The 15,009-nt window shown below is 40.4% G+C and overlaps 1 protein-coding gene across 1 annotated transcript; it reads right to left on the bottom strand.

Annotated features, from left to right (window-relative positions):
* Window positions 1-10,426: 10,426 nt before the first annotated feature.
* On the bottom strand, window positions 10,427-11,326 carry LOC118912647 (vomeronasal type-1 receptor 4-like). Its single transcript, XM_036886014.2, has one exon. The coding sequence runs from the start codon at window positions 11,321-11,323 to the stop codon at window positions 10,427-10,429; it is 897 nt and encodes a 298-aa protein (XP_036741909.2). The 5' UTR covers window positions 11,324-11,326.
* Window positions 11,327-15,009: the final 3,683 nt, after the last annotated feature.

Here is a 15,009-nt window from a genome sequence, read left to right as displayed (position 1 = left end):
TACTGTTTTGTTCCTTCAGTTTTGCTTCCTTGTTATACTCCACAAATGAAGGAAATCATTTGGTGCTTGTCTTTCTCTGCCTGGCTTATTTCACTGAGCATAATACCTTCTAGCTCCGTCCATGTTATTGGAAATAGTAGGATTTGTTTTCTTATGGCTGAATAATATTATTCCATTGTGTATATGTACCACATCTTCTTTATCCATTCATCTACTGATGGACACTTAGGTTGCTTCCATATCTTGGCTATTCTAAATAGTGCTGCAATAAACAAGAGTGCATATGTCTTTTTGAATCTGAGAACTTGATCTCTTAGGGTAAATTCCTAGGACTGGAATTGCTGGGTCAAGTGGTATTTCTATTTTTAGTTTTTTGAGGAACCTCCATATTGCTTTCCACAATGGTTGAACTAATTTACATTCCCACCAAGAGCATAGGAGGGTTCCCCTTCCTCTGCATCCTTGCCAGCATTTGTTGTTCCTTGTCTTTTCGATGTTTGCCATCCTAACTGGTATGAGGTGATATCTAACTGTGGTTTTAATTTTCATTTCCCTGATGATTAGTGATGTGGAGCATCTTTTCATGTGTCTGTTGGCCATCTGAATTTCTCTTTAGAGAACTGTCTGTTCATACCCTCTGCCCATTTTTTAATAGGGTTGTTTGCTTTTTGGCAGTTGAGGCATGTGAGTTCTTTATGTATTTTCAATGTTAACCCCTTGTTGGATATGTCATTTATTAATATATTCTCCCATACTGTAGGATGCCTTTTTGTTCTACTGATGGTGTCCTTTGCTGTACAGAGGCTTTTTAGTTTGATGTAGTCCCATTTGTTCATTTTTTATTTTGTTTCCCTTGCCCGAGGAGATGTGTTCAGGAATAAGTTGCTCATGCTTCTATTCAATAGAGTTCTGCCTATGGTTTCTTCTAAGAGTTTATGGTTTCATGACTTACATTCAGGTCTTTGATCCATTTTGAGTTTACTTTTGTGTATGGAGTTAGACAATAATCCAGTTTCATTCTATTACATGTAGCTGTCCAGTTTTGCCAACACCAGCTGTTGAAGAGACTGTCATTTCCCCATTGTATGTCCATGGCCCCTTTATCATATATTAATTGACCATATATGCTTGGGTTGATATCAGGGCTCTCTAGTCTGTTCCACTGGTCTGTGGCTCTGTTCTTGTGCCAGTACCAAATTGTCTTGATTACTGTGGCTTTGTAGTAGAGCTTGAAGTCAGGGAGCATAATCCTCCCACCTTTATTCCTCCTTGTTAGGATTGCATTGGCTATTTGGGGTCTTTTGTGGCTCCATATGAATTTTAGAATTATTTGTTGTAGTTTGTTGAAGAATGCTATTGGTATTTTGATAGGGATTGCATTGAATCTGTAGATTGCTTTAGGCAGGATGGCCATTTTTTTTCCTATCCCTGAGCATGGGATGTATTTCCATTTATTGGTGTCTTCTTTAATTTCTTTCATGAGTATTCTTGGAGTTTTCAGGGTATAACTCACCTCCTTGGTTAGGTTTATCCCCACATAATTTATTCTTTATGATGCAGTTGTGAATGGAATTGTTTTCCTGATTTCTCTTTCTCCTAGTTCATCATTAGTATATAGGAATGCAACAGATTTATGTATATTGATTTTGTATCCTGCAATTTTGCTGAATTCAGTTATTCTAGTATTTTGGGGGTGGATTCTTAGGGTTTTTTATTTACAATATCATGTCATCTGCAAGCAATGACAGTTAAACTTCTTCCTCACTGATCTGGATGCCTTTTATTTCTTTGTGTTGTCTGATTGCTTTGGCTATTACCTCCAGTACTATGTTGAATAAAAGTGGGGAGAGTGGGCATCCTTGTCTTCTTCCCGATATTAAAGTAAGAGCCTTCAGCTTTTCACTGTGAAGTATCATGTTGGGTGTGGGTTTGTTGTATATGGCCTTTATTATGTCAGTATATTAGCCCTGTATACCCATTTTGTTGAGAGTTTTTATCATGAATAGATGTTAAATTTTGTTGAATGCTTTTTCAGCATCTATGGAGATGATCGTGTGGTTCTGTCCTTCTTTTTGTTGATGTGGTTTATAATGTTGGAGTTTTTAATATTGTGCCTCCTTGCAACCCTGGAATAAATCTTACTGAATCATGATGGATGATCTTTTTGCTGTATTTTTGAATTTGGTTTGCTAATATTTTGATGAGTATTTTTGCATCCATGTTCATCAGGGATATTTGTCTGTAATTTTCTTTTTTTTGGTGTTTTTGCCTGGTTTTGATATTAGAGTGATGCTGGCCTCATAGAATGAGTTTGAAAGTACTCCCTCCTCTTCTGCTTTTTGGCAAACTTTAAGGAGGATGGGTATTAGGTCTTCACTAAATGTTTGATAAAATTCAGCAGTGAAGCCATCTGGACCAGGATTTTTGTTCTTAGGTAGTTTTTTGATTACCAGTTCAGTATCTTTGATGGTAATTGGTCTATTCAGATTTTCTGTTTCTTCCTGGGTCAGTTTTAGAAGGTTGTATTTTCCTAGAAAGTTGTCCATTTCTTCTAGGTTATCCAATTTGTTAGCATATAATTTTTCATAGTATTCTCTTATAATTCTTTATATTTCTGTGGTGTCCATAGTGACTTTTCCTTTCTCATTTCTGATTCTGTTCATGTCTGTAAACTCTCTTTTCCTTGATAAGTCTGGCTATGGGTTTATCTATTTTGTTAATTTTCTTGAAGAACCAGCTCCTAATTTCATTGATTCTTTCTATTGTTTTTTTCTTCTCTATTTTATTTATTTATTTATTTTATAATTTTTTGAGTATATATATAATTTTTATTTTGCTATCATTAATGTACAATTACATGAACAATATTAGACTCCCCCTATTATCAAGTCCCCACCACATACCCCTTTACAGTCACTGTCCATCAGCATAATAAAATGTTATAGAGTCACTACTTGTCTTCTCTGTGTTATACTGCCTTCTCGGTGCCCCCCCTACATTATACATGCTAATCGTAATGACCCTTTTTCCCCCTTATCCCTCCCTTCCCACCCATCCTCCCCAGTCCCTTTCCCTTTGGTAACTCTTAGTCCATTCTTGGGTTCTGTGAGTCTGCTGCTGTTTTGTTCCTTTAGTTTTTTCTTCTTATACTCCACCGATGAGTGAAGTCATTTGATACTTGTCTTTCTCTGCCTGGCTTATTTCACTGAGCGTAATACCCTCTAGCTCCATCCATGTTGTTGCAAATGGTAGGATTTGTTTTCCTCTTACGGATGAATACTGTTACATTGTGTATATGTACCACATTTTCTTTATCCATTCATCTACTGATGGACACTTAAGTTGCTTCCATTTCTTGGCTATTGTAAATAGTGCTGCGATAAACATAGGGGTGCATATGTCTTTTTTAACTGGGCTCTTGCATTCTTAGGGTAAATTCCTAGGAGTGGAATTGCTGGGTCAAATGGTGTTCCTATTTTTAGTTTTTTGAGGAACCTCCATACTGCTTTCCACAATAGTTGAACTATTTTACGTTCCCATCAGCAGTCTGGGAGGGTTTTTCTCTATTTTATTTATTTCTGCTCTAATCTTTATTATGTCCCTCCTTCTACTGACTTTGGGCCTCATTTGTTCTTCATTTTCTAGTTCCATTAACTGTGAGTTTAGACTGTTCATATGGAATTGTTCTTTCCTGAGGTAGGCCTGTATTGCAGTATATTCCCTTTTAGGACAGCCTTTGCTGCCTCCCACAGATTTTGCAGTGCTGAGTTATTGTTGTGATTTGTCACCATATATTGCTTGGTCTGTGTTTTTAGTTGTTATTGATCCATTGATTATTTAGGAGGTTGTTGTTAGCCTTCATGTGTTAGAAGGCTTTTTTGTTTTCTTTGCATAATTTATTTCTAGTTTCATACCTTTTTGGCCTGACAAGCTGGTTGGTACATTTTCAATCCTTCTGAATTTACTGAGGCTCTTTTGTGGCCTAGTATATGATCTATTCTGGAAAATGTTCCCTGTTCACTTGAGAAGAGTGTGTATCCTGCTACTTTTTGGTGGAGTGTCCTGTAGATGTCTGTAAGGTCTGTACGTTCTAATGTGTTTTTAAGTCCCTCTGTCTCCTTACTTATTTTCTGTGTAGTTGATCTGTCCTGTGGAGTGAGTGGAGTGTTGAAATATCCTAAAATGAATGCATTGCATTCTATTTCTCTCTTTAATTCTATTAGTATTTGTTTCACATGTGTAGGTGCTCCTATATTGGCTGCATAGATATTTATAATGGTTATATCCTCTTGTTGGACTGACCCCTTTATCATTATGTAATGTCCTTCTTTGTCTCTTGTTACTTTCTTTGTTTTGAAGTCTATTTTCTCTGATACAAGTATTGCAACTCTTGCTTTTTACCCCCTATTATTTACATGAAATGTCTTTTTCCATCCCTTCACTTTTAGTGTGTGTATGTCTTTGGGTTTCAAATGAGCCTCTTGTAGGCAGCATATAGATGGGTTTTGTTTTTTTTTTCCATTCAGTGACTGTGTCTTTTGATTGGTGCATTCAGACCATTTACATTTTGGGTGATTATCCATAGATATGTACTTATTGCCACTGTAGGCTTTAGATTCGTGGTTACCAAAGGTTCATGGGTAGCTTCTTTACTATCTAACTGTCTAACTTAACTCACTTAGTATGCTATTACAAACCCAATCTAAAGGTTCTTTTTTTTCTCCTCCTTTTGCTTCCTCCTCCATTCTTTATATATTAGGTATCATATTCGGTACTCTTTGTGTATACCTTGACTGACTTTGGGTGTAGTTGATTTACTTTTGCATTTGTTTAGTAATTAGTTGGTGTACTTCCTTTACTGTGATTTTATTCTCTCTCGTGACAGCTATTTAGCCTTAGGAATGCTTCCATCTATAGCAGTCCCTCCAAGAGACACTGTAGAGATGGTTTGTGGGAGGTAAATTCTCTCAACTTTTGTTTGTCTGGAAATTGTTTAATCCCTTCTTCAAATTTAAACTACAATCTTTCCGAGTAGAGTATTCTTGGTTCGAGGCTCTTCTCTTTCATTACATTAAATACATCATACCACTCCCTTCTGGCCTCTAAGGTTTCTGTTGAGAAGTCTGATGATAGCCTGATGGATTTTCCTTTGTATGTGATCTTTTTTCTCTCTGTGGGTTCTTTTAATACTCTGTTTTTATCCTTGATCTTTGCCATTTTAATTATTATATGTCTTGGTGTTATCTTCCTTGGGTCCCTTGTTTTGGGGAGATATGTGCACCTCCATGTCCTGAGAGGCTATCTCCTACCTCAGATTGGGGAAGTTTTCAGCAATTTCTTCCTCAAAGACACTTTCTATCCATTTTTCTCACTCTTCTGGTACCCCAATGCAAATATTATTTCGTTTGGATTGGTCACACAGTTCCCTTTATATTCTTTCATTCCTAAAGATCCCTTTTTCTCTCTGTGCCTCAGCTTCATTGTATCCCTGTTCTCTAATTTCTATTTCATTTACTGTCTCCTCTACTTTATCTGATCTGCTTTTTAAATCCCTACATTGTATGTTTCATTTCTGGTGCTGTATTTTTCAAAGTTTGTATTTCATTCTTGAATTCCTCCCTGCAGTCTTGAGTATTTTTCTGTACCTCCATGAGCATGTTTACCATTTTTATTTTGAAATCTCTTTCAGGAAGCTTGGTGAGTTCAGTTTCATTTGGCCCTCTTTCTGGTGTTTGTGGAATTTTGGGTTGAACCAGCTTACTTTGCATTTCATATTTCTCGGTGGTGCCCTCTAGTGCCCAGAAGCTCTACTCTCTGTAGCTGCTCAGCTCCTGGAGCGATTGTGGCAGTTGCAGGTGAGCGGCGTTGGTGCCTTCTGGGAGAAAAGAGCTCTTTCCTGCTTCCTGGCTGCAGTGCCTGCCTCCACTGCCAGGGCCAGTGGGCTGGGCATGGAAGGAGGAGTGTCTGTGCTGTGCACTTGTAGCTGCCGTAGGTGGGACCACCCTCTGGCTTGCCTGGTGCAGTGGCAGGAGTAGCAGGTTTGCAAGCTGGGCCCAGCCAGGAGGGAGCGTCAGGCTGCATATCGCAGTGGGGGGCCTTGGAGCTGCATTACCAGCTAGGAGGATGGAGCTTCTGAAACTCCGGAATGTTCCCAAGCTGTTTTTGAGTGTGCTGGGACAATTTTGTCCACCTGTCCTTTCTTCTGAGCAGCAAGCTCTGGACAATCCTTGCCCCTTTAGCAGCCCTCGTGCTGTTGGGAGGTCTCTCAGAGTGCTCACCTTTCTTTTGTCCCAGAGTGGCCGGTTGTGGGTACCTGTTCTCCAGAAGCAGCTGGAATCTCAGTCTCTCCAAGTATTCCGCCTGTTTTAGCTTTCCAACCCCAGTAATCTCCAGAGCACCATGTAGTGAAGGTTCCTGCTCCCAGAGCAGCTCTCCAGGGCTGGGTGTTCAGCAGTCCTAGGCCTCCACCCACTACCTGCTCCATTTCTCTTCCTTCCACCAGTGAGCTATGGTTGGGGAAGGGCTTGGGTCCCACCAGATCATGGCTTTGGTACTTTATCCTTTTCCATAAGGTCTACTCTTTTCCCCAGATGTAAGCAGTCTGTCACAGCCTTCTTTCCTGTTGCTCTTTCAGGATTCACTGTATTTGCTCTATTTTCATATTATATGTGGTTTTTGGAGGAGGTTCCTGTCTCATATCTCATGTCACCATCTTTAAGCCAATCCACTTGCTACTTTTTGAATTAGATTATTTCTGCTGTTTTTTGTTCTTGTTGAGTTTTAGGAGTTCTCTATATATTCTGGGTATCAGACTTTTACCAGGTATATGATTTGCAAATGTCTTCTCCCATTCTGTGGATGTCTTTTGGTGCACAAAAGCTTTTAACTTTCATTAAGTCCAGTTCGTGTATTTTTTCTTTTGTGCCTTTGGTGTTATATTAAAAAAATCATTGCCGAATTTAATGTCATGAATCCTTTGCCCTTTGTGTTCTTCTAAGACTTATATAGTTTTAGGTCTTTGATCCATTTTGAAATAATTTTTACCTATGGTGTTAGGTAAGGGTTCAATTCCTTTTTTTTTTTTTTGCATGTGAATATCCAATTTTCTCAGCACCATTTGTTGAAAGGACCACTTGTCCTTTCCCCATTGAATGTCTTGTCAAAAATCATTTGACCATATATGTGAAGGTTTGTTTCTGAACTCTCTTTTCTATTTCATTGGACTGTATGTTGCTCTTTATGACAGTGCCACAGTCTTTTGATTACTGTAGCTTCATAATAAGTTTTGAAATCAGGAAGTGTGAGTATCTTTATTTTTCATCCCCTCGTGGTCAGCCTGTGTGTCTCCTTTCTTCTACTCTTGTCTGCTGTTCAACCCCTGCAGTGAATTTTTCAGCTCAGTCATTTTATTCTTCAGCTCCAAGATTTGTTTGGCACTTTTTTCTGTCTCTTTGTTGAAATTCTCCCTTGGTTCATGCACTGTTCTCCTGACGTCATTCAGTATCCTTATGATGGTTATTTTGAATTCTTTGTCAGGTAAATCATGTATTGCCATTTCTTTATGGTTGGTTTATGGAGATTTATCTTGTTCCTTTGTTTCCTTGTTTCATCATTTTCCTTGACTCTTTATATTCTATCTGTATGTTGGGAAAAAAAGGACAGCCACCATTACGAGTCTTTACTGCCTGGCCTTGTACAGGAGAAGTCTCACCAGTCATCCTGCCCAGAGATTCTGGGGGCCTCTCAGACCTTCATTCTAGTCTGAACTGCCATTTTTCGTTTTAGTGGCTCCCAGGCATCTAAGTCCTGTCAGTCTCAGACAAGTGAGACAGAAGCCAGTCGTTCAGGCATGCCTTAGAGGAGGTGGGACTTTGGACACATTGTCACTTCTTTCCTTTCCCAAGGGAGAAGCTGGAGTCAAGGGTTTTCCTTCTGCTTACACTGCACCGGGCTGAGGTGGGGGCTCTGGTGACTGCTTGTGTGCTTATTTAAACCTCTGTTCTCACTGCAGGCTCTGGGGCATGCCAGGTTCTGTCAGCACTCAAAGGCAGGCAGGACAAGCCAGTCCCTGGGGCAGGCCCAGAAAAGTTGAAGCTCTGGATATGTGATCCAACTCTCTCTCTCTTCAGGGAGAAGCAGGTGCCTGGGGGTTTCCTTGCAGTCATACGGAACCGTGCCAAGGGTAGGGATTATGGCAAGAGCATGCCTCCCATTTCCTACTCTGTTGCTTCTGTGTGGCTGGTTTCACTCCTAGGGTATAGGAACCTCTCAACTAGTTTCTGGATTTCTCACAAAGGGAATTCATCTGTTTATTGTGGAATCAGCATGTCTGTTGAGGAAAGGATGGTTCTGGGCTTCCTATTATGCCTTGTTGCAGAACCACCCTCAGGCACACTTCCTGCTTGTTTCCAGCAGTCTTTGGCTGTTCAAAGCGCAGTGACAGGAACGTATAACTTTTTTTGTATAAAGTTTTAATCAGCCTGGATAACCCCTCAACCCTTCGTCCACCAGTGAGAAGAGGATTGAATAACAACCAGCACGGTCAAGCTGCTTTTCCCCCCTTCCTGTGGCATCAGCCCACAAACAGCTAGGGCAGTACAGGGCCCTTACTCGCACTCCGCCCAGCACTTGGCTGAGAGGATTTTCTAGTTGTCCCACGAAGCTTTCTCATCTCCCCTAACCAGTCTTGGTAATTTCCTCTTCGAGAAAGTCATGTCTTTTTCACCATCTCATCCTCTTTCAGGAAATGTGAAAAAATGTCAGTTTCCCCTATTTGCCAGACAGATTATCCTGTCAGTTTCGTGGATGCTGACAGAAGGCATGAGACTCCTGGGGCTGACATAAACATTTTATTACTCCTGACATAATAAACAGCAAGAGCTTCACGTTTGTATTAGTTGTCCTTGTCCCCTCAATCCCCGCAGAGGTGATAGGAGGCCTGGGGGCTGCTGCACACAGTCGGCATCATCGCTGTGGAATGTCACGGTTAAGAAATCCCACTCTTTAAAGTTGGTCACAAGCTACCCTGCCCAGATTTTGTCTTGAAGGAGGCATTATCTTTATTATGTTGGTCAAGTAATTAATCTGCCCCTTTCTCTGCGGAGATACTATAGGCATTACCGAGGCCGCGTGCTCCACAAAACTCCTTGACGAGGTCATTCAGGACAAGATGACAAGCTGTGAAAACACTTAGGAGACCAATGAAGAATTGTCTCTAACTGTGGTGCAGTTTTCCCTTCAAAGCATGGGAGTTATCAATCCTCTGAACAGAATGGTCTATTGGAGATTTTTGACACCAGACTGTCCTTGATTTTATGATACACTTGGGCTGTCAAGATTGAAAGAGACAAGAAGAGACAATTGCCAGCAGGCTTGACAGAAAGGCATCTCTGGGACCGAAGTGATGCTAAGCTGGGTGGGGCAATGATAGTTGACAGCAAAGAAAAAGCCAGATACATTTTCAGAATAAATTGAAATGTGTTGTCTTGATAGAAAAAAAAGGATTTAAATCTCACTACCTACACATAAATTGATTCTGAATGTATGCTGATGTGAATTTTAAAGGTATAAAATGATGTGTTTAGAAGAAAACAAAGGAGAACATCTCTGAGATCTTACAAGATACTTGTCAAACAGAACAAAAATACTAACTATGAAGGAGGACATGACAAATGATACTATATTAAAATTAAGAGCTTCTACTAATCAAAAGACTCCAAGATACAGAGAGATAAAGCCAAGAAAGAACTTTTACCCACAAAGAACTTTTCAAAAATTCATTAAGGACAGAGAACACAACAGGAAAAAATGAACAAAATAAAGCAATATTTATTTAATTCTGTTTCTTGGTTATATATTTAATTGTTGTTAAGACTAATAAGAATTAACCAAAACAATGCAGAAGTCAACAGAAACAATAAGAAAGTAGAACAAGGGTCATGATGAGCACCGAAAGGCTGGTAAGTGCTCCCCACGTTTGCCCACTGTTACGTGAGACAGAGAAGACTTGGTCCTTTTAAAGTCCTGTGTTGTTTGGCCATATTCATCTGGTTATTTTTTATTGAGAGATACATAGCTATGACAAGAGAACTAAAGCAGATATAAGAAAAGGACATTCTATGTATGTTAAGATAATCACCTAGAAAGGCAAGATAAATATCAATATTTCAAATTCTGAATTTTACATGCTTATGTACAATTTTCAACAGAAACATGAAGGATGGGTAATAACCATGATGAGACTGGTACGCACACACACCTACATGTCACATATGACTATTTGTAACGTGTGCATGTGTGCATACCACCACTTCCATGTAATATGACTGTTTCATATGATTCTGTGGGGTATGAGCGAATAAACAAGTGAACACTGCGAAAACATCCCATTTCCATTTTCCTCCTAGAGGAGGGGACTGTGTATCACTCAGGCAAAGCAGAGCCTGGATGCCCTGGAGTCACGGCACATGAGCACATAAGGGCTGACAGTTGGGAAACACAGAGTGATCACGGAATTGGTGCTCAGTAGGAACCAGCTGGGGTTGTCAACAACAGACAACGTAACTTGAAAGATGGCGGAAAGCATGTAAAAACCAACAAATGTGCTCACCAGGAGAAGGATGGTTTTGGTAGCTCTGGACTCGGAGTATTGGTGGGAGGCGTTAGTCGTACGGATGTGCTGGACCCGCTGCTTGTGCCTGTGCAGGATGAGCACCATGCAGCTGGAGGCCCCGAGCATGAGCCCCAAGCACACAACGTCAGGGAATGACAGCAGTGCTGCAAAGGCTGAGTCTGTGGCTTTGTCGTGACGAACAGTGGAACAGTATCTGAAATCTTTATTGTTTGTGATGTTTTTGTTGCTCAATTTGCCAGTTATGTAGATGGGGAAGATGACATTTACCAGCATTTGCAGGATCCAACACAGGGAAATAGAGGTGCTCACATACTTTGGAGCGTTCCATTTCAGCTCTGCCCACCTGGAGGTCCAGGGGCTGATGATGACGGCCTGGAGGACACTCAGGAGGCAGGTGGTGCTGATGGACACTCCCCTGCCCACTCTGTGAACATAGAAAAGGAGTTTGCATCCCAAATCACCGAGGGAATGTCTCAATCCCAAAGCTGCTCTTGTCTGGGGGACTCCTTTAGCGAGAATGACCAAGGAGTTGCCTACAATCAGGTGCTTGAGAATCAAATCTATGGGCCTTGACCTGCACCCAGTGAGGCAGAGGAAGAGATAATAGGAAAGAAGAGAGGAATTACCCAGGATTCCAACTGTAGTCTGTACTAAGAAGATCATTCCTATGGCCAGATCCCTGGCAGCCATTCTGTCAGTCCCCGGTGACTGTCTTCTGGGCCACAGGGCCCGGGACGGGCACGGTACCGTATACGTACCCTGTCAACTGGAATCCAGTATTTTCCACTTCCCGTTGGTTCCACTAAGAAATGTTTATGTGGTGTTTTTTTCTTACTGCAGGATTTCCAAGGGTTGCGTGTATGCCTTTGAAACCACTAAGAATGTGAAATCACTCCTAGGAAGGCGCTGCATGTGGTGACTTCATTCTTCCCAATCTGTGAGGCCGGCACAACTGTGACTTTGATTAAGAGATGAGCAGATCGTACACACAGACAAGTTGAGTGTCCAAATCTGCTGCTTAGGGCAGAGTGGGAACTTGAGGCTATGTCAAAAATTCAGAAATAGCAAAACTCAAACCACCAACAAATCAACAAATAATATTTAGTAAGAGTTTACTGTGCATATAAGAACAGCTCAGGAGCTGGGAACTTTCAGGTTGAACACTGATATGAAACCTGGGCCTGAGGTTTAAGGATGACTTATACAGTGACAATGAGGAGGTTGTTTCTCCTTTACAATGACTGGTTATTGTAATGGGGGTTTTCAGGGGATTGGTTAAAGTAATTATCCTGTTTTGGGGAAGATGACTTAAGTTTCTTTTATGATTATCAGAGGCATTTGCAAGAAATAAGCTAAGTTTTGCTTATGTTCTTGAAATAAGCATGATTTAGTCTTTCCTGTGTGGCTTAAATAGTTTTGTCTGTTCAAAGAATTTTCAAGTCCCGTGTCTGTTTTGTATTTAATTTAACGGCTGGTAACAATGGTAGTACACTGAACCACTATGCTCTATTAAAAAGCTCGTTAGCAGTGTTCATCAGATAATCCAGTTACAACTCTACACCTTGTCATTTGACTGTAGATTTTTGTTGTACAATTTTGGATGTAACAAGTTTCCACTTATTTGTAAAGATTTATTTTAGGCCAATTTCAACCATGAATAAAGCTTTAGATATCTTAATATATGGATGCACCCATGGCAGAATATTGCTGGAAACTGCCCCCCCAGACAAGTTGCATGTAATAAATGCTAGAAGATCTTGATATTAGGATGGCAACAAAAAGACTGATTTGCTGTTATGTCAGGACCACAAGTATAATGGCACATGTCACAGGACTTGTTGAATCATTGCATCATGCCTTAAATTTTGGGACATAACACACAAGTACATGATAAAGCAGTATAGGGTAGAAATTAAATTATTGTTAATGTCAGGTCATATACTTGTCTATTAATACCTGAGTTAGGAAAAATTATTCACAACGATGCAATATTTATAAAGGATATTAATATATGACATACACAAAATGGCATCTATAGGCAGGAAATCTTGTGCATTTTACAAATTGATACAGATTTTTGGATTGTTATGAGGATATATATATATATTTTAATAGACGTTATTCTTTAGATAAGTTTTAGGTTCACAGCAAAAACAAGTGGAAGGAACAGAGATTTCCCATATGCCCCACACACACGGCACAGACTCCCTGACTACCAAAATCCCACACCAGAGTGGTACCTTTGTTATAATCAATGAGAATATTTTTTAAAGAGTGAAAACAAGGTGATAAGAGCCAGACAGTTGCTGTGTGAAACACCTAATTATTATGTTAACTTTCTTTAATGTTCCTTCTACAAATTTAAGAGGGAAAATAGTATAATCAATAGACTACAGTGTTTTCAAAAGACACAGTTACTGTTTCCAATAATTGCTTAAACACTCAACGAAAACCTTTTCATTCAAGCAATTGCCATTCAGATATACATTCTGCACAAGAGTAGATGATTCCTGTAAATTCATCATACTCTATTACAAACATGGAGGTGTTACAGATACACCTCTCATAATCCTGAAAATTTAGTCTATGATTCCTGTAAAGTAGGCAGGATAGCAGACTGATTTCAGAACTACATGCTTAAGCACCTTAAAAATCAGATTTTATTATCGCTTGCGTTAAACTCCAACAGTCGCTGTCAAGGAGGATTCCACTGTGTTGCATTCGGAGCCCCATCTGTCTCTACTAGCTCAGCTCATTCCTCAGGAATGATTTCTCTGTCCTCTGTGCTGTGACACTAGAGCAGGTTCAAAGCCAGAGAACACTTGGACTGACAGCACCCAGGCAGAATCCTGATAGGCCTCCTTCCCTTGCACACTCTGGCTCTCAGACTGAAATAGATAACACTCACCTGACTTCGTTCTGCTGCCAGGGCTGTGGGCTCAGTCTGACAGTCACCACAGCTAATACATGTGTGGGAGGGAGGCAGCCAGACCCTGAAATAAGGGTTTGTGATTCCGTGACAGCAACTCCCTGCAGAAATATAATTATCTCTTTATCTGTAGCAGCAATGGGAACATAGGTTTGGGAGTTGAGAATGTTTCTGAAAACTTTTTTTCCTGTTGCCAATTACCAAAAACAAGTACAAGTTTCTAGTTAGCATCCCTTGAGGGACTGTTGGTGTGTTTTTGAGAGGCTCTTTTCTTTTCCATTCTTCCTGAAGGCAGGCAGGGTCTCGCATGGAGGAAAGCAGGAGACGCTGCGGTCTGTGAGGGACGGGCAGGGAGCACATGTATCTCACTGGATTCTCGGGCTTCCCTGAGAACTTCACCCAATGTCTAGTCCGTCCCCAATCTTCAGTCCACTGAGCTGAACCATCAGTTAAATTATTAGCACAGAAACGGAATGAGACAAAATACTTGGGAAAGGTTTCCAAATAGCTACAAGTAAATGGAAGAACATGATGCGAAGAATTTACATTAGAAATCACTGAACTCACTTGCACAAATCAGTCAATTATCTGGACTCATTTGCACAACACAATGCCAATTAATGTGGACATTTTGTAGGAAAAGATCCTTTTCCACTACTGACCTCCTCTAGCCGTAGGAAGTAGGCACAGAACAGATCCATAGACGAAAGAAGTTTCCAAGAGTGCCTCACACGGGAAGCATCAGGATCAGAAGGTTAAACGTGGAGATTCTACTGTTGTTGTCACTGTCAGGTAACTAATGCTACTTACTGAACTCCAGAGCATTGATGGCTACCACAGTTCTCTACACTTATTTTGGCTGAAATTGCAACACTTGCTGCTTTAATAATTAAGAAACAGGTTCAGAGTTCTGATTCTTTGATTTATTTTTCCTACAGAAAAATCCACAGTCTTATCCAGATTCACTATCCAGTCATCTCCAATATTCAAGTCAGAGTTTAGAGCTACACTGGTGGGAGATCCAGTTTTGACACACACAAACCCATTTACACACACACAGAATCACACATTCATGCACACTCACACCGTGGACGACTCATATATACTCACACACAAATGCACATACACAGTCACATACTGACACAATTTGAATTGCCCATTCACATTCACGAACACACCACATACAAACTTGCAGACATATTCATCAACAGTCAAAGACTCATTGACGCAGTTGCACCTTTTCATAAAATCTCACAGTCACCGAGCATGTGTGAATCTCAACATGTCCTTGTACAGAAGATACAGAAGATATAGTTACATCTCCCGGTCCCTGGATGCCTAAAAGGGGCGGAGGTGTCTTCCCTTTCCACCCTCTATAACCCTTCTCACCCTTCACCAACCTACAAATGCAAGATTTAGAGAACATGCCGCATTTGAAAAGTGCTGT

The sequence above is a fragment of the Manis pentadactyla genome (assembly GCF_030020395.1).
Source record: "Manis pentadactyla isolate mManPen7 chromosome 15 unlocalized genomic scaffold, mManPen7.hap1 SUPER_15_unloc_1, whole genome shotgun sequence".
NCBI lineage: Eukaryota > Metazoa > Chordata > Mammalia > Pholidota > Manidae > Manis > Manis pentadactyla.
The sequence above is the reverse complement of the archived record's forward strand: the minus strand, read 5'-3'. Positions and strand labels throughout refer to the sequence as shown.